We start from the raw sequence: 25316 nt of genomic DNA on the forward strand, positions 1-25316 counted from the left end.
AATAACATATTATGAATTAAATTTTCATAAATTAATTAATACAGTATTAACATGTTTAACGTTACGTTATACGCCACATAACAACTCGTTATAGGGTTTGGAATTATAGGCAATTATAATGAGATTTACCAAAATGAATTTTAATGAAATTACAATTCATTTAAGTAGAATTTGAATGCCACATTGTCCACCTCCACACTAATTAAATTCCATACTTATACACGTGTCACAATTCGCTAAAGTAATGTAGGTAATGTATTATGCAGTGTAACCGTGTTGTTTGAAGTTATTAATATTTAATACAAAACTAACCTGTCCCGTTTAAGGGGTAGAGTGTTTACGGTATAAGTGAGAGCCCTCTCTGATGGTGTTTCATCATTAAAATTACGTTATTTTACAATATTCACATTAATATTGGCACTTTCATCATAGTAAATTGATACATCCATTTTGTAATATAGTGTACCTACCTTAAGTCTTAAGACAAGTTGTTGTTTTTCTCATTCACATTCACAATTTACCTACAAAACTTCCTTATTAAAATTTTTCAAATCAAAATGAATTTTTATTTTGTGAGGGCTTAAATTAGATTTTATAGGATGGAGTATAAGGAGTAAGAGAGCAAGTCACAATATCTTCCACAGTTCCACCCTAAGTTGCCTTGTTGGGACCTATTAATGGGCAAAGGGAGATGTCAGAAAGCAGATATGTACATTACTGAAGGCTAAAACATTTATGTGAAATATTTTTATTATTAATAGGTATTATAAATAATAATACTTCGTAGACAATAATAATAAATAATAATACCTAAGATATAGTTGAATCAATCACACAATAATACTTAAAACATTTATTCCTTTGGTAAATCTGGATGACTGAACAATATTAAATATATATAATATAATAGAAATGCAAATAATGTTCACGTCAATGTATCAATGTAAAAAAAAAAATAAATACTACACAATATTAAGTATAAAATAAAATAAACAAACACGACAAACACAAAAATAAAAATTCAGATAACTATAAAAAAATAAACTAGTTATTACTAAAATACAAAAATATATATTATTTTATATAGATATATTAGTGATATTTTATAAAAATATAACAACCATTGGATTTATTGTGAAATCTGTATAAAATAATTGACATGCGCTCTGGTAATTTTTTTATGGTAACTGCATGTTTACTGACATAGTTTTTTTGAAAAAAGATTATTTTGAGCAACTTGAGAACTATTAACTTAAAATAATTATTAAAATATGTAAAAATATAAATATATATTATATAAATGTATATATTATACAAATAATATACATGTATATATGAAAATAATACATATTACAAAAGAGGAGAAAAAAAGCAGTCTAAAAAACCAATAGTACATTTTGTAAACAATAAGATGAAGTTTCTATTCTATATAATTTTCACTAACATATTATTATACAATTTTTTCTACTAACACACAAATATATGAATATAATAAATAAAAACAAACAATATCTATAAATCTGTAAATGAGATTCAAGAAATTTTTTTTAGTACATCATACAATTATTGCACCAATGGGTCTCAATACAAAACAAAAAAGTTTTCACTAATCAAAAAGAAAAAAAATGAGGCTGTACTGATATTAATGTAAATTAATAAAATTTGATCGATGAATAATCAAAGACAAATGATATATTCTTTGTTAGTATATAATATAGTTGATTTAAATTTATAATATAATATAATGTATATTATATGGTTATACTAATTAAATTGGATGAACTCAATTAAAATATATCAGAAATAATAATATTATTATTCATGGGTCACAGCTTCATTTGTTTTTTTTCTTTTTTATAAAAGGAAAAACAGTAAATTGAACATTATTTACATTTTTTATACAGGAGCTTTCATTGGAGGTTTCTTGGGAGGAGGTGTTGGTAGTCTATTATTTTCTTGTGAATTGATTAATTGTAACGGCTGTTCTGACTGGACATGCAACAATAAGAAAAATACACTATTTAGAATTTTACTTATACATATTAAGTGAAAAATAAAACATGAACACTGACCATAATATTATTCATTATAATAGGACTACAATAATCTGGCAGACCCAAACTATCCTTGTCCGAAAGGTTTGAATAATCTGATTCTCTGGTTTTTGCAGGTAATGGTGGAGGAGTGTCATCATCACTTGCAGTTGAATCCGTTGCTACTAGTAAAAATAACAAACAACATTTAATAATAATAATCTATTAAAATATTATAGGTTTACTTACCCAAGGAGTCTCTATTAAGACTGTTCATGGATGGTAACTTTGAAAATTGATATTGACCACTATTGGGTCGACTTAAACGTCTCTCTTTTTCCACTTCTGAGCGTAAAGGTCTCTTGGGTGTCAACTATATTTTTAAGACAAATCGGAATTTATTTTCATTGGGAAATAGTTATTGAAATATTATTGTAATTACCTCTTGTCGTAATTCAATTACAGATGTAGGAGAAGAAAATACACTAAGATTACTATTTATGGAACTTAAAGACATATTATCAGCATCAGGCACTGCATACCATTGACTGTTGCTAGCAGAGCTGCTAGAAATGCTTAAATCTCTATCATTTGTTGTTGCCATTTTTGATACAGTTCTATTACGTCTTTTTTTTTCTTTTTTATCTTTTCTCGTGAGCGCCCCAATTGTACCAAATTTATTAGAACCAGACACTAATACAGGTCCTGCAAAGATAGCTAAGCTGGAAGACAATGAAGTAGTTGACATAATAGATTGTTTAGTTACACCATTTTGTCCTCTGAAAATGAAAGTAAATCAGTATTAATTTATTTTACTTTAAATGAATGTAAATTACTTGCTTTAGTGGTGGTAACCAAGTAAACATCAAGGGAGGGGAGAGAGGCAAAATAATTTATTCATTAAAATCGAAAACCATAATCTAATTGTTTGTTTGTATACAAGTCTTAAAATAGTTAAAACTCATTATATGGCTTAGAAATAAATCATAAGTACTCATTTAGTTAAATAATATTATGGCAACTACCATAATCTAAATATGTGCGTATTCTAGTGTCATGTCACAATTTACAATTATCTATCATTCGGTTTTAAAAAAGTAAAATAAATTTAATTAAATAATTAATTAACTGAAATTTTAAAAACAACTAAAATCCAATTCCAATGAATTATTATTATTGAAGTAAAATATTTTCTTAAATTTAACATTTTATATATATTTAAAAAATCACATAAAATTAAGTTTGAATTGTTAGTATAAATAAAAATAAGGAAGTCTGTAATAATAGGAAGGTATTAGGTAAACAAATTTTTGGTTATCTTAGATAACAATGTCATGATTGTGATGTTTCATAAAATAAGGCAGACATATAACAAAAGAATAGTATAGTACCACATTTTTTTTTACTATTGGAATATCTTGAGGAGAGATAAAGTTATACTTTGGCTTTTTTCACAAAACTTTCAGAGGGGGGGGGGTAAGTGCCTACTTTCTACCCATAATTACACCATTGACTCACTCTGTAGATCCAATACTAGAACCAGAATATCTTTTTTCATTAAAACGGCTTCCTGCAGTTGTATGTCTTCTCATTTTGATCACATCAAATTTAATATCACAAGTCTAAAAGAAATAACAACACATAAAATACACTCAACAACAATTAAAAAAAATAAATGTAAAAGATTTGTAATTTGTATTAATATACTTTTTTGCCATAATTTTCTTCAATGTGTGCTTTCATTTTTTCAAAACAGTCTTCAAATCGTGATTGTAAAGGAGTCAAAGAAGGTGGAGCTCGTGCACTATGTACTTTAACACCAATATCTAATAATGGTATTTGGGAAGCAACCAAATCCTTTAACGTTTCAATAAGTTGTTCATCTTCTTCATGATTCATTGAATATTCAGATGTAAAAAATGCTTTTTCATACTTTGTCACTCCACCCATCACAGCTGCATCCAGTATACCATTTAATTTCATTGTCAAAGGATTCAATGGTAACGTTGAATCATTTCGATGGGCAATTATCAACTCTCTCAGATACCTATAACAAAAACAATGATTTTAATACTAATTTGAGAATACTTTTAACATTTATTACTTATTTGTTTCTTGCATAGTCTCAATTGCATTTTTGAGAGGACTTATTTCGTATGTCTCAAAATGTTTAACTGGAAACCATCGTAGTATGCCAGGTAAAGAATATGTTGTATCTAAAACTGTACGCTCAATCCATAGATTTGCAAATTCGTTATCATCATTTGAGTTTATTTTAGGATCTACACGGTAAAATGGTCTTGAAAATTTAAATCTCTTCACATCATTTACTCTAAGATAATGAAAGAATACAAAAATACTTGATTATTAATTGTATAGTTACATTGTCAATTATTATAATAGTTAACCTATAATGTCTAAGTATTTGTTGACTAATCGGCTTTCTTAGTAAATGTTCTTTACGTTCATCCATTACAGGTTCTACATTGTTAATTTGAATATCTAAATTAATTATAAAGTTAAGGGAATTTAAAAATATTGAATCATTTAAATATCAAATCATCATTTTTTAAAGTGTACTATTAAATAATCATGATAACTCACCATAATTTCAATTATAATTATCAATAATTTAATTACTAAAAGGATACATTGATTAGAAGATTCAGTGATTTCTGATCCAGGTTTTGATAGTGTTTGCATTAAAGTAGCGTTAGGAAATTGATTTAGGGTCCTGTTTGAGAAATCGCTTAGACGCTCATATTCTTTGCCTCTGTATATAAAAACTTTATTTTGTATGAATGAAGGAAAACCTTTGCCATAATATGCAACTCTGAAATACTCTGGTTCAGGTCTAAGCTGCTTCATTATGTTATCATAGAAGTTTGACATACGTTGTAATAATGAGCTTAACTGTATATAATCATATGTCTCACTTTCGCACTGTCTCACTAGTTCTTTACACATGCACACAGCACATTCCCACATCTGAAAAATAGTTTAATACAATTTCTATGAAATTAAATGAATTTAACAAATATTTTACTTTTCCTTTGTTGAAATAATCAATGATGTCATGGTATAAAGCTTCCTTTAATTGTCTATGTGTGTCACATGTCGGGTATCTCAACGGAGACCGTAATAAAGGTGGCAATAGATCATTTGACCACGATAGTAATTCACTATGTAGTCTTAGAGTATATGCAGCTTCAGCAAAGTCATCACATTCTAAATGAAGAGAACACAATTTGTTCACATATCTGATGTACATTTCTTGGCGTTTTATATCCATATAAAAATTCTAAATAAAAAGAAAAAATGTATAGAACTCATAATATTTCATTGCATTTAAATTAGTTTTTATATATTTCTTACCAATAAATTAACAGTGCAGTTCATTCTATTTTCTTTGTTTTCATCATTTATAACAGCTCGATATTCTAACAATCGTTCTAAAAGGCCAGTGACTATTTTAACAAATCGATTACCCTGAAATTTAATAAAAATAATGTTAAAAAATGTTTTATTTTATTCCTTGAAAATTTGAAATTTTAAGTCTAAAAACTTCAAGTACAATAAAAAAATCTATATAAGTGTATACAATATATATACTTAAACATAAGAAACTTGTAAGCACAATATTCAATAGAAATAAAAAAACAACTAAATAGCTAATATTGCTAGTAAGTAAGTGTACCACTTTATTTTTGTATCAATAATCAATATTATTTTCCAAGAAATAACTATACGTGCTTGTGTTTTAATTTTATTAAATAGTTATGCTTATGCATAATAATTACAATATCACTAAAATTGTTTAACATTATGTTCATGACTGACATGACTTGAATAATATAGTCATATGAAAAATATTAATAAAAATTTAAATTGAATTATTTTACTTTTCATTAAAATTTAGTTATAAATTTTAATAACTTCAATCTTAATGAGTCAAGAAAAAAAATAATAATATTGGCGTAATTGTTGCATAATACGACAAAATAATATGAATTAAAATATATTTGTGTATCTGGTGATAAATATTCTTGAAACTATTTTTTTTGAACTAAAATGTAATAATATTTCATTTATTTTGTATATTAAAATTATTGGATTAATTAGGAAAAGTGTATATAATTAATGATTGTCAGTACTTATAATAGTCCTAAAGCAAAATATTCTGCTGGTCTTTCTAAAAAATTTTTTAACTTTAAGGGTTCAACATTTTAATTACTTGTTCTCTCATGGTAGAATGATTTTCACACTTTCTTAACATTATAGATTCAAAAAGTTCTTTGAATTGTTCATCACCTTTACCACCTTCAACCAAGTGATCAAGTTTAGCAATCATTTCGTTTTCAAACTGTCAAACACAACAATTGTTAAACCAAGATTACAATATTCACTGCTACAAATTCAGAAAATAAGATTTAAAAAATAGACTTACTTCATTGAATTTAGCTTTGATGTTACTCGAATCCCGTTTGTTTGTATGGCCATCAAAACACGAATAAAACTCACATTGCATCATATCAAAAAATATAGGTATGGTGGCTTTGCGCAATTCAATTTCAGGAGTTAATGTCATCTCTAGGAAAGAGCCTACCAGACTAGGGACAAAGTTCACTTTGTACTGCCCTATTAAACGATGATACCAAAATTTAATCAATTACTGGAATGGCATGGTAACACAATACTACTGAAGTATTCTATAATAGTCTTACCTAAGTTAAACCACATGCTCAAGATTTCAAATCCAGTTTCTCTACGCATGTCCTTGTACCGACTAATGATTCGCCAACGTTTATTGGATGAGAACTGTTCTAGTTGAAGAGAAGGCTGCGTCAAGAATGTTACGGCACAATGGAAGAAATTATTCCATGCTTGATGTTCGAAATCTTTAAAGAAATAGTCGCGAATCGTATGTGAAAAGTATCTTAATGACTTCAATATTACACTGTATAAAAAAATATTTAAATTAATATTAGCTGTGAATTTTGTGTGAATAGCATAAATAAATGATCATAAAAAACATGCCGTTTACAATAACCCAAAGGTGACCTAAACAGTTTATCAAGACTCAGATGAGGAGGATATTATTTTGTGGATTTGCTACATGATACATACTACAGTCCAAAACTAAAATACTTCACGATTCAATATATAATATTCTGTGTAAGTAGTGATGTGTTATGTTAATAGGCGCATCTAGATCAATATTTTTAAGGGATGCACAAAAATTGGAGAACTCAGACCGTGGGGTATTTGCCAACATGCCCTACCACTTTAGTCACCACATTATATCTATGATAACAATTATTTTAAATATATATTTATTTACTTATTGTACTTTATTTTAATATAAGAAATACAATAACATATTAATAAAATACAAACAAAACTATTATAACATCATTTTTTTGAATGTAAAATTACATTTGTTTTAAATTTATTCATTTTTCAAACTATACATTATATAATTATCCCTTTGATATTTAATATAATATCTAGGTAGTTATTTTTTTCAATATAAAGTATAGTACAAACTATTTTAATTAAAGATAAAAATTACTTCCGAATAGTTACATTTTAATGAAAAAAAAATTTATTTTTGGCATACACAAACCCCTGTGCATCCCTTTTTCCATATAATTGCACCAATGACTATGTGATGTATAATTGTGGATGTAACATGAGTTCAAAGGTACAATAAATTCATACCTGTTCTGAAGCATTATCATCTCGCACCAATCCTTGGGAAACACCGGCCGTATAACAAGATCCTTGAAGACAAGCAGGATTTCCATGAGAAAATCTAACAAGTCAATTTTTGTAGGAAAGTTTTTGATGTATATGTCAAAATGTTCAGCTGTCATCTGACGCAATGTCGATATCATGATAGACACAAGGTAGCCCTACAGTACAAAAATATAAAATTGTTCGTTAAAATTATAATACGACAGAATGATTATTTTAAAAGCGAATACTTTTGCCACTCATACATAAGAACTTGTTATTTATAAATTAAAATATTATTTTAACTATAAATAATAACACATTGGACATTTAAAAAAATTATTTTGTTTCATATTATGAAATAAGAAATAGAGGGATAAGGCTGTTGTTAAAAAAAAATCATCATGGAATATACTTACCACTAATGTCCCTTCGCGGTTCATCGCTATGGTAGTTTGGATCACTGTACGCATGACCGTAAGCATTATTTCAGTGATATCACGAAATGTCGATCCTGTATCAGCTATATACAGTAAATCCATAATGTCGCCTAATAGTTTTACACACATTTCAACCTATATACGTACAATTGTAAACATCAACACAAATTAAAAATGTACAATGAATTATTATATTTTCAAAATATTAGATTGCTACATAGTATACAATATAAATATATAATTTTAAGTCCATAAAAACAAAATAATAATAATAATACATAACATTGCAAAGTAATAAAAATTTAAAAACTGTTCGATATTCATAAAAATAAAGATGTCTATCCATAAAGCAAATGCTTATGATAATTTATTATAATATTTATATATTTATACAAAAAATAAAACTAAAAACTTAATGTAAACATGGTTAAAAACATAACTCAAATCAAATAAAATTAAGTGCTGCAGCACACCATAAATAAAAACAATATACAAAATAAAACAGTTGATATTTTAATAAATAATTTTTTTATACTCATAAATGTATATGATAAGAAGATAGATATTTAGACAATAAAAGATAGATACATAGAAAATACTAACTAAGAAGTACTTTAAGTTTTAGTAAATATATTTTTATCTGATTCGATTCTATTTTTGTAGGAATTCTACACTAACTTTATTCTAGTGTATAGACTATGATCATAAGCATAGATTTTTTTATTGAATTTCTTGGAAGCAGAACTAAAACCTTTCATGAAATAAGCCAATTAATAACAAAAGAAAATAACGTAAATTATTTTAATCTAGGACGCTCTAAATATATTTATGTTTTTGGGAAAGAATAGCATTTTCAATCCCCTTCCTCTTCCAAAAATCACCATCTATGTTTATGACCTTAATAGATCTTTTGCAAAACATACCAATTATCTTAATAATCAGATACAACTTTTAAAAACACAATTGAATTCATTATGAAATTTAATTAAAAACAATTTCCCTTTTTATTGAAATTGAACTCAAAATCCTTCAAATTATAGAAAAAAAATTAATAAAAAGTTCTGAACATTTTATTCTAATTTTTTTTTTTTTTTTGTGTAAATAAATTAAAAACTTTAAATTAGATTTTCAAATTTTAGATATAAAATGAAAAAATGTTTATGAATTTCTAATTACAAATAATAATTATAACAATTTGTAATTTTTAAGATTTTTACAAATTTAAACCTTAATGTGTACAAGAATATAATATATTGACAATAATTTTTTGATACTTTTAACTGAGAAATTAATAACTTCTTAGAAACTTTGAATTAAAATCACAACTATTTTCACCAAGCGAGTCATTTTTAATCGACAATTTTAGAAAAAAACAACTGACAATTTTACCCTAAAAAATTATGTATTCAAACATTCAGTGAAAGTATCCATAGTTTGACAAAAAGAAAAAAAGAAATTTTGTCAAAAACTAGCTTAGTATAAAAATTCCATTTTCCTAATTTTTTTTCTATCTTATAAAGAAAATTACTGAATTTAATGATTATGACCTCCTTTAATTTTCTAAGTAAAATTAAAAATTGCCTTGAAAGTTGAAAATCGAAGCATTTATTTTTATTGACTACTTATCGCATATACACAAAAAAAAAAGAAAATGTTGTAAAATTAATACATTCAGCTCAGAATCTAAGATAAAAATTTTACTTTATGAGAAATTCATTATATTTTTAGACATTGTATTGGTTAAATATGTGTTAATTACATAACTATCAAAATATTAATACTTTTAGACTAAAAATCTAAAATAATTAATATTCATGTATCACAATATAGACATGTATATCCACGAGCAACACTCAGCTATTTCTTTTTGACTACACTCAAACACGATACACTTACTACAGGCATAATATTTATACGAAAAGCAAAAACAATTAAAAATTGCCAATAATGTACTCTTAAAATTGTGTTAATATTGAATCTCTCTTAATATTTTAATTCAGTGTCCATAAATTGATAACTAAATTACCGCAACACATATAGTTTATTAATTTATTTTTAACTGTTACTCTGAAAAAAGATTCAACTAATATAAATTATTGGCAGCAATATGCATAATTAAAAGTTAATCTAGTTTAGAGTATTCATTTTTAAAGTAAACAACTAAATATTGTTTAATATGTATAAAAACATAATTATAATTAACATACTTGATCACTCATATCAGGAGAGTCTAGTAACTTGCGGCCATTTTCTCCCAGCACTTTGGCAATTTTTGCAACTGATTTTGTTTTGTTTCGAAACTCGATGCTAGTTTTCGCCTGGTGGAGTTAATAAATACTACTACTAAACATCACCTAACGAAGATTTTTTGCTCTTTCTATTAAGTACCTTATATTGATATTAAGTTAAAAAAAAAAAAAAACAGAAGTCCAACTATTATTTCAGTATAAATTTAACTAATGGTTAATGACCAACAAAAAAAAAAAAATAATAATAATGATAATTAAATTACATAAAAAAGTAATTTATTCAATTTTTTATATTAATTATTTTACTATTATAATAATAAAAAATAAATGCATTATTTTATTGTTTATGATATAAGATTACATTATTAACATAATTAAAATTTAATGAAATATGATTTATTTAAATTCTCTAAAATAAATGTATATATTGGTATTTTATTTATTTTAATATATTCAATTATGTTTTAACAACATATCATAATTTATTAAAAAAATTTACATAAAATATTGTACTTAAGTACCCAAATATAAAAATAAAATAAAACAAACAGTTAATTAAACAAATTAAGTAATAAAACGCAATAATTAAAATAGACATAATCTATGTTGAAATGCAAATAATGATTTTATATGATAATGAAATATTAACATAGTTTTAATCACAGTACATTCTTATTTTTTAAAAATAATAAAAATTTTTTTACTATACTTAAGGAAACTATAGTTTTCTTAATTGTTAAAATTTTAAAATCAATTTACAGTTATTTCAAATTGTTTAGCACAAAATTTACTTTTATGACTTATGGTCATATTTGTAGTATATATAAATAAATGAAAGTAAGATATATTTACGATTTATGAAACAGAATTCATAGAAAAAAATTAGAAGTTTGAGAATATTCATGCGTTAAAGAATATTTAAGAATAAAAAATAATAATTATATTTTTGTATATATTTTTCCGAAGAAATTAATTAATAACCATATTACATATTATTTGTATGCACTAGTAGTTATAATTTATAAACCAACTATAATTGTAGATAAAATACAATTATTTAAACTTATTGTTAACATAATTATTTAAATAAATTTAAACTGAACAATTTTAATATATATATATTTTTTTTTACAGAATATTTTGCATTTTTAAGTACAAAAAACATCACATTTCTGGTATTTTAAAAATATATTAAGAGAGCATAAATCCAATTACTAATAATAACCTTATATAATTGAAAAACTTATGAAAGTTAAATTGTTAACTACTATTATTTAAGATAAATATTTCATGTAATTGATCCTAAATGTTAAATGAAGTTAACAATAATGTTTTTAATAAGTAACTTTTAAATAATGCATTTATTTTTAGTTTTCAAAAATGATAATACTCAAATAACATTTCTTTATACAGATACTTTACAGAATTGTAAAAAATACTCCATTGAGTTAATATATTTGTTACCTAAAACCAAGCCAATATTATTAGTCATTACTCATTAGTCATTACAATAATAGAAATATTAGTATATCAAATAATCAAATGTATTAATTTTTATTTTTAATTCCCAAAACAAACATGCACTATTTATAATATTATTGGTTGATTTTTAATATAAAATTGTATACAAGCCATTCAAGTATTTTGTTGTTATTAATTATAAGTTACAACATTAAAATTAGTCAATGCCATTCAAAGTCTAAAACTTTATTACAATAATATATATTTTTTAAATTATATCATACTTAATATTATAAAATTAACATTTATAGTGAAAAAATGATAAGAAGTAATATTAATTTCATTAATTAAATACAAATTTTACCCAATACCCAAATACATTAATCAATTTTAAAATAAAAAGAATTGAAAATTATACTTTAAAAGTACTAAAGAAATAGCAAAAGATGATATTACTATTTTACATAAATTATCAAGATAAAAATAGATTGAAAAAGAAAAAAAATATAGATTTGGTACTTTTATGAATAATTTTACCCACATTCAGTATTACTGTATTAGTATTCGCGGCATTTAAACAATTGAAAATGATAAATTTTATTTCAATAATAAAAGCACAAAACAAATCAAGATTGCCAATGTGCTGTGAGTGGTAGGCCAACAAGCAACCACGAGGTAACATCTCATAATACTGAAATATGTTAAAATATTTATACACAATTATATTATGTTAACACACATTTTTAGTTACTCACAATTCATTCCATTTTGTTTTTATACACATAGAAAAATATTACCATTTGGTTAGAACAAAAATTAATGTAAAATATATATTATATACACAGTGTCTAGTTGGTGTTAAAATATTTTTTTAATATTTGTCCACAATACTTATTTGTTTTAAAACAGTCTAGACACTATACATGAGAGTATACAATAATATATATTGTTGGTTAAAATATATTGAATATAATGTATACTGTGCCACAATTTGTATTTATCACACAAGCATGCATGTTGGTAAAAATCAAGATGCAACAAAATAATTATGAAATATAAACAAATATTTCACCCAACCAATTATTACTTGAATTATAAATTTAAATAAAACATTTTAAAATAGAATCAATCAATTGTTTATTGGTAAAACATTATCAGAATTATATCATGGTTGGATAAAATATTTGAGTACATTAAAATTAAATGAAATATTCAATTTTAAATAGGATACATACCTCGTCTGATGACTCTAAAAGCTCTTTAATTCTAGCAAGAATAGATGGAAGTAATATGGCACGGCAATCTGAGTTTAAAAAAAGTTGGCTATGAACAATATCACTCATGGTAATCAACTTTTGTTTCACCAATCTGGATGGAGGTAAGTTACCAATGAGTTCAACCAATAATGTACTTTAACAGAAAATTTGAAGTGCAGCAGATAAGTCATAACATACTAACCATACAAACATTGAGTCTTAGTAATAAATAATATGTTTACATACCTTAGTTGTGTAGTACTAAAGACTGTCATTATGTCAGGAATAGAATGAGGAATATATTTAAGACATGCACCTTGTAAAAATAATGTTGAATCTGAGTTACTACACATTATATTGGATATCAACTTTAACATTTCATACATAGATATTTCAAAAGTTTGTTGTCCTTTGCCTTCATATAACCTATTTAAATATAATAAATAAATACATAATATATTATATTAATAACATTGACAATCAATCAATACAACATAATTACAACGATAAACAAAAATAGTTTGGTAACATTTTTGTAATTGGGAGTAAATGTAGAATGGCACATTTATTTTTTATATACTATTAATTGATTGTTGCTAAAAGGCATTTAATAAGATATAATATATAAATAAAATTACATTTATAAATGCTAAATGCACTAAGGAAAACTAATGAGTAATGACTATAATTAATTAATCGAAATGATCTGTTCATAGACATGACTGCAATGGCAGCATGTGCTGTTTGTCATTTCAAAAGTGTTATGTTAGTCTACAATTCTACAGCCAAGAAATTAATATTCAACAAACTTGAATTAAATATTAACGTATAATAATAATATTATTTGTTCCAGACCTCTCGCCTTTAGCTATCCATTTTTATTGTTTAAATTTAATAGAAATTTAATAGAATTATCAATCAAGTAATAAATATGATTATATTTGCTACCCAACCATATAAAAATTTACTCCTCAAACAATTAGTTTAAGAATCAGTTCCTTTTTTTTTCTTTCTATATTTGATTTAAAAAAGTAATGTACTGATATATTTTAGTCACCAGTCATTAAAATATATTCTACCTTTATGGAAGAAGCCAAGTAACACTTATAAACTTGTTATAATAACATAAAAAAAGAACACAAATAAGTTTTTCTATTAACCTAGAACGCCTATTTAACATTAATTATAATTATTTATACATGATAATTATCATTCTTACATAGAATTAAATAATATAAGTAATACAAAATTAAAAATATACTAAAAATACAAAATACAAAAACACTTACTGAGAAAACAAAAAACGGGATCTGGCAATAAACTTCATGATATATTTGAATGATTTCATTATTTTTAATAGAAGATCTTTGTCAGTTTGATCCACGTTACTTAAATGAAACTTTAAAACTACTATCAATTTACTACAACATACAATAAATATATTTATTATAAAATACTTCATTCTTAAATGTATTTGAAGTAATAACTCACTTATAGGCCAATGTTGCAGAAAAGCTTTCTTTAATATATAAATCTAGAACTGGTTGGAAGTGCTGGTATTTTCTATCAGAAACTAATCCAATAATATATAACTAAATACATATCATACATTAAAATTTATGAATAATGGATAAAATTATAGAAATAACTGTTTAAAAATATTTACTAACCAAACAATCAAAAACCATATTGTCAAAGAGATCAGAATCAGAATTATGCATGAGAATATTGAATAATGCGTCTAAAACATCTTGCAAAAATTTAACTACTTCTTCACCATCAACTATCATTAAAGCAGATAAACTTGTACGTAATTTGTCAGGGTGACTCGTCCAGTTCAACAAACCCAGGAGATCAACTAAAAAAAAGATACTACTATATATAATATACATATAAATATTTTTCTAACATACCATTTTGTGTTAGTTTTGTTGAGCAAATATTTGACTGTATTATAAAAATATCTTTATTAGCTAAAGACAATCCAGGTACCGATATATGATTATTTGTTTCAGTTAATTCATTTTTCCTTGAAGCAAGACTTAAATACGATATGTCCATGTAATCAAATTTTTTATGATCAATCTGTAATACAATATATTGTGTTTTATACAATATATTCAGATTTTAGAAAAAAAAATTATATTATATTACATACTTTATACACCAATAGTTCATGTGATGTATCTCTTAAAGTAGTGCCATTATCTTGCATTAACTTAACAAATGATAAAGCAAATGGTTTTTCATTTTTATCTTTAGTTTCATTGGACGATCTATGTTTGAACATGAACTTCAAATGACTACCTTTAAAATCCTCTATAGGTATGGCTAATTTTACAATTTCATACCAGCGAGGTTTATCTTCATGATAATAAACAACAGAATTAAAATCTGAAAGTGGTTCAGAGTCACCACCCAACATGATTACACCCTAAAATAAATATAAGAGTATTAAGGGTTCAATATTTATTATTTATACTTTAAATCAGAAACAATTATAACTTACTAGTAACTTAACACCTTTTTCATTACATGCCGTGACAGTAACTTGAATATTTTTATCTGATGAAGACAAACTTCCTCTTGAGAACTCTCCATTTACCAACATTAAGTAGAGATCATTTCTCACATCACCAGGTAATATAACTTCTGGAAAGCCCATTTTTCTCACCAAAGCAACATTACCGAGTACTAAATGTGGACATTCTTCACGTACCTACCAGTTAAAATTAATTAAGTAAAATATTGATTAAATTTTAAAAAAAATAATAGAACAATTATTATTATAATACCTGTTTAATATCCCCATGAAGCAGTTTAAAACTGACATACAATCCTTGACCTTTGTGTTCTTTATGAGAATAGTCTCTGAGATTTAAATACCGTTTTAAGGTATTTTCAAGGTTATCCTTTTCACATCTAATTATAAAAAAAAAAACAAATTAAACTAAAAACTGAATTAAAAATTAAATCACAATAAACTTACGGTAAAAATGGCATAAAATGGTGCTTGTCTTCATCACTTTCCAATTTTTGAGTAAAATACAAAGTCAGATCCATAGCAGCAACACCCCAAGGTCTACGGATTTGTGTTGTAGCCAAATTCTTTTTACTATTACTATCACTATCCATACCACCAATTCTTATTATATAACATACTAAGTATACTTTTTCTCGAGTTAGATCTCTGGTTCCTAAGTCCTAAAGATTTAATAATAATATAATAAAAATTGTAAGTATTCTTGGACATGTAAAAAAATAATTAGACAATTCTATTTTTAAGAACATTACTGTAAATAAAGCTCTGAAATTATGAAAAATATCAGTCTGTGACCATCCTTGGTCCATTTTATTGGTTGCCCATCGTATAGCAAAATTTTCAGAAAATGATTTACCACTCTTCGCATCGTATAATGTTAATAGCAGTTCAGCATCATCCATCATTTTACACATAAAATTGTGTACAGATAAATAAACAGTGTAATTATACAAATAGTTGATTTGCTGAATTGACTTTTTATATGCTCCAGCAGTCTACAAATATAAATATAATATTTAAAACACAATCTTGATATATTAAATAAACACAAATTTTACATGAGAATTTTGGATGCGCTCAGTGGCAATTTCGTGGTGTTTGTATAATTGGATGGTTGGTGTATGTAATGGATTTAAAATATTACCCTGTTCATCCCTAACTACCATATCTAGTCCTAATAATCTAAAAAAAAAAAAAAATATATTACTAATTTTAATATTAACAACACAAAATATAAGCTAAGCCTAAGTGATTTAAACAAAAATTACATCACAGATGAGTCATTGTTTAAATAATAATGATGATTTTTTAAGCAACTTAAAAACAATTTTTTTTATATTTAAAATTAATTTACTTGTTCCCAATATCTATGGTAGATGTAGCCAGTCTTTGTACTTCTTTTAACTCGTCTACTGGAAGTGTACCAGATAATATTTTACTTCTAAAGTTTATTAATTCGTAGATTTTATTTTTTACATTTTTAAAATTTGAGTTGTGAGACTGAAAAATTGAATAAAAATGTATAAATATATTATGTGCACCTAAAAATTTGTCATTCAACAAATGATTTAATCTTACTATGTATAATTGTTTCCATATGGCACCCCATTCTCGAATAACACTGGTTAATTCATGTACTATTTGTGGTTGTTTTAAAACTGTCAACTCAGCTGGCCTATTAATAATACAAAATTGTTAATCATTAAATAATCCTCTAAAAAATTAGTTTTAAAAATCACACAAACCCAAATTTTTCCACAACATTATCCATGATATGAACAAATTTTTTAGGAAATATTCCGTGGGTTGATTTATTCTTAAAAGTAAACCCGTAGTACCATTCAGCACTTTCTTCCAGAACGTGAACACATTCACCAGCCAACAGTTTGATACGATGTGGTCCACTTTGAAGATAGTTATGAATGGCTATAAATCAAAACAAATTCAGGTCACAAATTAATAAATTATCCTAATAAACGAAATGGAACATGCAACTAATAATAGAATATAAAACAGTATAATTTGTCCCCTTTTGCAGTTATGGTGTTGTTTTAAAACACTCAATTAGAAATACTGGATGTCATTGAAATTTGCTAACAAGCTCATCCTGTATCTGTATAGTAGGTAATGATGGGAGTAACAATATTTTTTTGTATTTGATGGCTAATATATTTAACAAAATAACAAACAGTTTTGTAATGAGATAAGAGAACATAGTTAACAATTCATTTGTGTAAATATTGTTCAAGAGTTTTATACTAAAATTACATTTTTTTAAAATAAGGAAAATTGCTTTATTTGTGTTATTAATAAGTATATTATTTGTGAATTTAATATTTAAATAAATGATTGTATTAATACATTAGTCATTAAATTGACCAAAATAATGACTCATCACATAATTTAATTCTTATAACTTTATCTATCACAATTCATACGAAAATTGAATACTAACTAATAAGTAGTATTTTCCTATTTACTAGTTACTTAGATACTAAACCAATATGCTTGTTCATTAAAAAGTATGGCGTAGTTCTTGACACTTACTAGTTGTTTTTATTGGGTTTTTTTTTGGTTGGAATTTGAACATATTATTCGTAAATAAAAATACTTTAAATGGCTTACAATTTATTTAAAAACAAGACAAGCAGGTACTTTATTAAAAATACATCCAATAGGTATAAAACTACTCGATTACAATTAATGATGTTAGGTAGATACCTAATATACAAATAATTTTTAGATAAACCTAATGTATGGATAAATTATGATTCATTAAATTATAATATAATATTTATATTTCATATGGAATAAAACCATCATAATGTCATATCGTATAAGTTCTCAGTACCAAACATCAACTGCCAGTCTCGCATAAAAAGAGATAGAGATGTAGCAAACGTTTACCAGGGTTTACAGCTGTATCAGAATATCAGCACTCATAGTCGTAACCTACGCACAATAACTAAGACATTGCACAGACAATAAATGTTCGTTACAAGGAATACAACCGTTCAAGCCGAGGACTCACCGATTCCATATCTCTTTCGGTCGCTGACATGAGTCCAATTTTCTTCAGTCATGTCATCAAACCGTCATCTGTCGATTGGTCGGGGCGATGTTGTGCGGGTGTACACGCACATGTATATCCGCGGAGTGGAAACGGTGTCAATGTCTATGGATGACACCTTTCGTACGATAAACAAGATTCGGTGAATAGGCGGGTCGATCGCCACCACCACCAACACCGGACAACGGGAAAGAAAAAAAAAACAAACGGACGACGAGAAAAGAGACTAGATATGAAAACTTCCCCCTACGACGCACGATTCGGCCGAAGAATTTGAATATCGCGGATGCCGAAAACCGACAGACAGCCGTTCGAAGTGCTGAACTCAAATTTTACTATTGCACATTTGTACGCTTGAAATCATTTTGTTTACGTTATCAGCAGCCCGACGACGACGACGTGCCCCTCCAGGCTCGCCAGTTGCCACAAAATATTGGAACCGTAACGACTATGGCACACGAGAGACAGACAGAGACACTAACTGAATAATTCGATAGCAGAATTGAATGATAACAGTGTTATTCTGAGACTATGGTACGCAAATGTACGCATATTTTTTTTTTTTATAGTACAAGGCACTAGGCGGTGGTCTCAAACTCAAATTACCAACGGGCCATATATATTTACGTCAAAGGTTAGCGAGCTATACACTTTATTTTTACTCATTTGTATTAAAATAAACAAAATCAAAATCAAAATTTTTGAAGAAATAAATATTCATTGCGGGTCTCATTGAAAGTACCGCTGGCCGCGTGTTTGAGACCACTGGTATAAGGTCTATGAATGTACTCATATAACTAATAACTACCTACATCGAATTTTTACGTGATTGGATTGCCTTGGGCGTGATCAATTTTTTTTTTAAGGGTGGAAATGTGGAATTTGAACAAAGTAAGTGTATAGGTGTATCGAACTTATTATATAGGTATTAGGTACGAATGCGGTGTGATACCTATTGTTATTTATAGACGTTAATCACTTATTTCTCAATGCAGGCTTAATTGACGCTACAGTGCAATAGTCTCAGGTAAATAAAAAATAAAATTGTCTGCTTATTTGAAATTCTGAGCTAACCGCCGCAAAATACATTTGTTTAAAATGTATGCGGTTATTTTGACAAAGACCTAAAAATAGTAGAAAATATGTTTTGGTTTTCAACTTTTTTTAATAAGTGATAATACATATTTTTACGCTGCGTCAAAAAGCTTGAAAATGTTATATATAATTTCATATAAAAAGTTTATACAACAAATAATAAATAGGTATTGAAAATTCTATCATAATACCTATAATATATAATATGCACAGTTATTTTTTTAGACATTTGTAGTTCAAATTTTGACAAAAATGGATACTTATTAGTTATTTGAATGAAATAACGATTTTAGAGACCAATTTATGAAGTTTTACAAATAATTGGCATAAATGTAGTTTAGCTCGATTTTTTTGGAATTATTTTCTCAAAATGTGAATTTTTGCATGCTTAATTTGATGATACTTTTAAAAAAAATCGCTCAAACTTACCTTGAGAGTAGGTACCTAATGGTCCAAAAAAACTTGAAAATTTAATATAAGGTCCTTTGAGAGTTGTATTCTTATTGTAGTTAAAAAAAAAAAAAAAAAAATCATTGGTCACAATTTTTTTTATAAATGTTTACCTAGAGATCAAATTTTTACGATATAGGTATGTTAAAATCATGAAAATTTGAAAGTAATTTTGTAGTTGAAAAATCATAAAATTTTTTGGTATTTGTATCTAAGATTATAAAATTCAACACTAAGTTTTATCCTTCATGTAGCTATAGAGAAAACTCGAAGCATCATAATAGGAAAAAATTTAAGTGCGTTTGAGTTTTAAATTTTTACGAAATTGTGTAACGATAACGATTTATCCTCAAATGATTTTAAATATTTGTTATAATTCAAAAAGTATAACTGTATAAGTCGTAGATAGGTACTTGAAAATTTCACCAGTTATTAAGATTGACATTTTCTTTAGTAATTTTATTTTCAAATATTTCGCTTATTTTCATGCTATTTATAGGCCCTTGAAATATTCGTTTTTTTTTAGTTTTTTTTTATCGATGAAAATTTTTTGGCCAAGTCAAAATACTTGGAAATTTAATACAAAGTTCCTCATGAGTTAGTCTTATAGTGATTCAAATTTAAGAATACATTGGTACATTTTTTTTTATTAGAATTTAAAGTTCAAATATTGACAAAAATTCGACAAAATCATGAATATTTGCAAATTATTAGTTTTTTTTTATATATGAACCGAACAACAGGAGGGAACTGCGTTAGCAAGACTTCCTTCTGGCATCCATCGTTTATTGATAAAATAACCATCATACATACAATAAGTACTGAACAAGTTTACATAAACATTTTACAAAAAGGAAGGCTCTATCCCTCTAATTTGGCCAGGTTAGCCTACAATAAACAATCTTAACTAGTTACATTGATCTTCATTACATTACATCAACCGCCTCCATCTTCATAACCCAGTTTCCAGGACCAATCGGTCTCGGAACTCCTGCCGTATCTGCTTCTCTTTGTGCCGTTGGTGAATCGTTGATCACGCAATTCCTTCTTGCTGCTCGTCCCTCTCCACTTGCTCTCTGCACATCTATCAATGACCAGGGCTCCTTTGATTCCAGCATGATGTCTACCATATTCTCTGGCATAAATGGTATTGGGAATCGGACATATGATTAAATATTATAATATATGCATCAGTGGCGTGGTGAACTACATTAAGTTATGAGGCACAAGTTATATTGTCAGACCCACCACCCACCCCACCCATCACAAAAAACATTAAAAAAAATGTTTAATACAAAATATGTTTCTTCATTTGAATAATAATGCTTTTTTTTAACACATCAGATGTTCTTCCCAAGAATGTTATTGTCTCTTCATGGTCAATTTTGATGTCCCTCTCACAGCTCAAAAACATTAAGCTTTCCAAACGTCCTTGGACCATTGTAGAACGTAAGCGTGTCTTAATAAGTTTAACCTGAAAATAATAATAAATGTAATTGGTGATAAGTTTAGTTTTTAAAATAATGTAATTGTATATTTCTGATAAGATAAGTTATTATAAATACTATGAGACCTTCACAAAAATCTTAAACTCTATATTCAATTTTAAACTTTCGCCCCATAGAAGTAAAAAATAAGATTTAAAATCCAAACCTTTATAATACAAAGCAATAGGCAATTAAATATATAAATTTTAATTAAAAGCTTAGAGATTGAAAACATTTATATTTTTGAAGCAGAAGAATCAACAATCAAACTTACTTTGGAAAATGATCTTTCCGCAGATGCAGATGTACCTAACTGGTATAGTCCCTAAGACTTTGTATGCTATATACAAATTGAGAAACGCTGCTGACAAGTCATACTTGGACAATGTATAAAGAATAGTACTAACACCAATTTTTGCCATATTAATTTGTTCATCTTGAGTTATATTTTTTTCTTCTTCTTCACAACTTTCACTTGATGATATTGATTCTGGGCAATGTAATAAAGTAGGTAAATCTATACCTGATGTAAGATCATCAAAACTTTTAGAAAAAATAATGTACTCATTACGTAGTTGATTTATATCAATTTCTGGTAACCAAGCCACTAGGTCAGTAAAACTATCTTGTGGAAGATGTTGATTATCGTTTTTAAACGTTCTTAATCTTTCAGGAGATAAAAGTGTAAAATCTTTTAATATATTGTTAGAGTCATTGAATCGAGATTGAACTGAAGTAATTACTTTGTCCAAAACTGTAAGGTATGTATGACATCGATACTTGTCGAATGCCGAGCTCTGTACTTCATCTGAAGCTTTTTCTCCAGGTAAAATTTTTTTAGTACGTTTTCTAGATTCTTCCTCTTGCCAAATTGTACAAAGACTCTATCTCAACACCAGTAGTCAAAAAAACTACAGTCAGAATTGTCGAGCCTAAACTTCAAAAAGGCGTGAATGACAAAATTATAGAAAATATAAAAAATTGTTCATTAAAAGTTCATAATGGTAACGTAAATAAATTCCGCCCATGCCATTATTGATTATATGCATATGGTGACACAAATCACGTGCGTTTATCAGACGGCGATGCGAAAAACCAATGTATGACTTGCATTGGTGATACCCACTACTGCAGTACTGCAATAGTTACAAAGTTTAACGACAAAGACTGAAAAAATTGACAAGAAAATTTAGAATCTTGCAGAAGAAAGAAATCAAACATTTGTATACGGAGAGAACCTACAAAGTAAAAAAGCTAGCGCCTTTTGTAAGAAAATCGTCGTCTTTTATAAACCGTCAAGTGAAAGAAAGGGAAACGGACCGAATCAACTTTATCTTATGTCAAAAATTGTTACGCGTGAAAGCATGCGTTTCAACCTATCACTAATTAAAAGTAAGGAATATTACTATAAATAAAGCAAATGGATTTCAAATGTATAGAAAACCAAAAAAAAAAATAATAATAAATATAAATTAATTTAAATAAAAGTGTATGGTATAATAAGTTGTTTTGTGTTGTAGATATTCTTCAACTTTTCGATGTCTGGGCGTCTGGCTGATCGTTCTTGGCAAGCAGTGATGATTAGTGAGAATGGATACAAGTTTTTCAAAATTTTCAATAATTGCATCAAAATATTTATGTTTTTAAAAGTTTAACTAAAGTAATGATTAATTTTAATATTAAAATTTAATTAGATTTTAATTGAATAAAAAATGCATAGAAATTTTTCTGTTTTTAAAAATTGTCAATAAATTTATCAGTTTTAATATTAAAATTTAACTAGAAATTTTACCTAAATAAAAAAACTTCAAAATTTTTCTGTTTTTAAAAATTATTGATAAATTTAACAATTTGAATATTAAAATTTAACTAGACTTTAGTTGAATAAAAAATGCATTTTAAAGGGTTGCTAAAACGGGGATTTTGTGATTTACGATGGAATTTACGTTTATAATTTTGGTTTATAAATGGTTACTTAACAACCTGATTTATGTGTTGATACATTTACATTTAGTAATTTTTGCCACAAGTGAAAAAACAACCAATGTAGTATATATAAGGAGGTGCTAATAATAATAATATTTACGGCTTATAAATGTATGTTTTCAATGAATCTTTAACACACCCACACACACAAAATTAAATTGAGAATTTGACGTGATATTGGCACTATCCATACAATTAAATTAAAAACTAATACACAACATGCGAAAATGTAAAAAAAGAAAGTAATACACGGGCAACGCCGTGTCGGGTCAGCTAGATAGATTTTAATTGAATAAAAAATGCATCGAAATTTTTCTGTTTTTAAAAATTGTCAATAAATTTATCAGTTTTAATATTATAATCTAACTAGAAATTTTACTTGAATAAAAAGCTTCAAAATTTTATTTTTTTTTAATTTTTAAGTTAAAGTATTACGTATTTTAGTATTAAAATTTATTGGAGTTTAGTTGAATAAAAAATGCATCGAAATTTTTCTGTTTTTAAAAAATTGTCGATAAATTTAACAATTTTAACAATAAAATGTAACTAGAAGTATAATTTTTTATTTTAAACCAATAAATATTTAAAGATTAAAGATTGGAAAATTGAAAATGCTTTAAAAGGTATATTTAGCAGCTTGTTTATGAATCTTTAATTGAATTTTTTTCAATATTATTATTATTCAGTAATTAACCTCTTTTTGATTTCAATTAAAAATAAGGATTAAAGAATCTATTATTATGTCAAAATTAATATATTATTTATTACTTCTTATTTAAGTTAAATTAAATTATTAATTTTAATCCAATTTAAGGGTTATAAATTATCTTATACATTTTTTAATTTAATGATACAAATGTTCATTTTTAAAAATTAGTTTAATTATAAATATAAAAAAAAGTTATGATTAGTAAATTAAAAAATAATATAAAAATTAAAAAGATAGAAACAATAAGAATATGAGATAATAGAAATATAATACATAAAAGTTTGATGGGAGGAGTCACCTTGTGGTAACAATGCCCTTGTAAGATTTTTTTTTTAATGTTTATTGCTATACTGAAATTACTCATTGAGAAGATCATGGCACCATTTCCTTTTGAGCCTCTCTTAAAAAAATTAATTTTAATTTTAAATTTTAAAATTTTAAATGTATTACTTTTTAATTTAATAATCATAATTTTTTTTTATTTTTATAATTATTACTAATTTTTAAAAATGAACATTTGTATCATTAAATTAAAAAATGTATAAGATAATTTATAACCCTTAAATTGGATTAAAATTAATAATTTAATTTAACTTAAATAAGAAATAATAAATAATATATTAATTTTGACATAATAATAGATTCTTTAATCCTTATTTTTAATTGAAATCAAAAAGAGGTTAATTACTGAATAATAATAATATTGAAAAAAATTCAATTAAAGATTCATAAACAAGAAGCTGCTAAATATACCTTTTAAAGCATTTTCAATTTTCCAATCTTTAATCTTTAAATATTTATT

General features: G+C 25.8%; 3 protein-coding genes across 6 annotated transcripts in view; 1 reads left to right on the forward strand and 2 right to left on the reverse strand.

Annotated features, from left to right (window-relative positions):
* Positions 1-25316, forward strand: part of LOC114125321 (transcription factor 21) — a 124698-nt gene that overhangs the window by 33262 nt on the left and 66120 nt on the right. The window lies entirely within an intron of this gene.
* LOC114125314 (dedicator of cytokinesis protein 1) lies at positions 719-19191 on the reverse strand. 3 transcript variants are annotated; one of them, XM_027988912.2, is made up of 33 exons: positions 18749-19191; positions 17463-17643; positions 17296-17392; positions 17072-17217; positions 16776-16899; positions 16470-16712; positions 16165-16379; positions 15971-16097; positions 15685-15894; positions 15334-15609; positions 15089-15260; positions 14846-15033; positions 14667-14767; positions 14465-14596; positions 13422-13601; positions 13155-13329; positions 10417-10527; positions 8189-8344; positions 7755-7948; positions 6758-6990; positions 6481-6671; positions 6268-6396; positions 5409-5522; positions 5080-5334; positions 4685-5021; positions 4442-4535; positions 4138-4365; positions 3741-4080; positions 3552-3655; positions 2476-2812; positions 2283-2406; positions 2073-2215; positions 719-1989 (listed from the first exon to the last, which is right to left on the reverse strand). In XM_027988912.2, exons 1-33 carry the CDS (start codon positions 18798-18800, stop codon positions 1897-1899), a joined length of 5802 nt encoding a protein of 1933 aa, XP_027844713.2. In that variant the 5' UTR covers positions 18801-19191; the 3' UTR covers positions 719-1896. The 3 variants fall into 3 exon arrangements, with proteins under 3 accessions (XP_027844713.2, XP_027844712.2, XP_027844714.2); XM_027988911.2 differs by having other exon boundaries at positions 2073-2218; XM_027988913.2 differs by lacking the exon at positions 10417-10527 and having other exon boundaries at positions 2073-2218; positions 18749-19189.
* Positions 21042-23758, reverse strand: LOC126552783 (uncharacterized). 2 transcript variants are annotated; one of them, XM_050207724.1, is made up of 4 exons: positions 22563-23758; positions 22391-22485; positions 22094-22309; positions 21042-21806 (listed from the first exon to the last, which is right to left on the reverse strand). In XM_050207724.1, the coding sequence occupies exons 1-4, from the start codon at positions 22625-22627 to the stop codon at positions 21802-21804; spliced, it is 381 nt and encodes a 126-aa protein (XP_050063681.1). In that variant the 5' UTR covers positions 22628-23758; the 3' UTR covers positions 21042-21801. The 2 variants fall into 2 exon arrangements, with proteins under 2 accessions (XP_050063681.1, XP_050063675.1); XM_050207718.1 differs by having other exon boundaries at positions 22094-22485.

This window comes from Aphis gossypii, chromosome 1, assembly GCF_020184175.1.
Source record: "Aphis gossypii isolate Hap1 chromosome 1, ASM2018417v2, whole genome shotgun sequence".
NCBI lineage: Eukaryota > Metazoa > Arthropoda > Insecta > Hemiptera > Aphididae > Aphis > Aphis gossypii.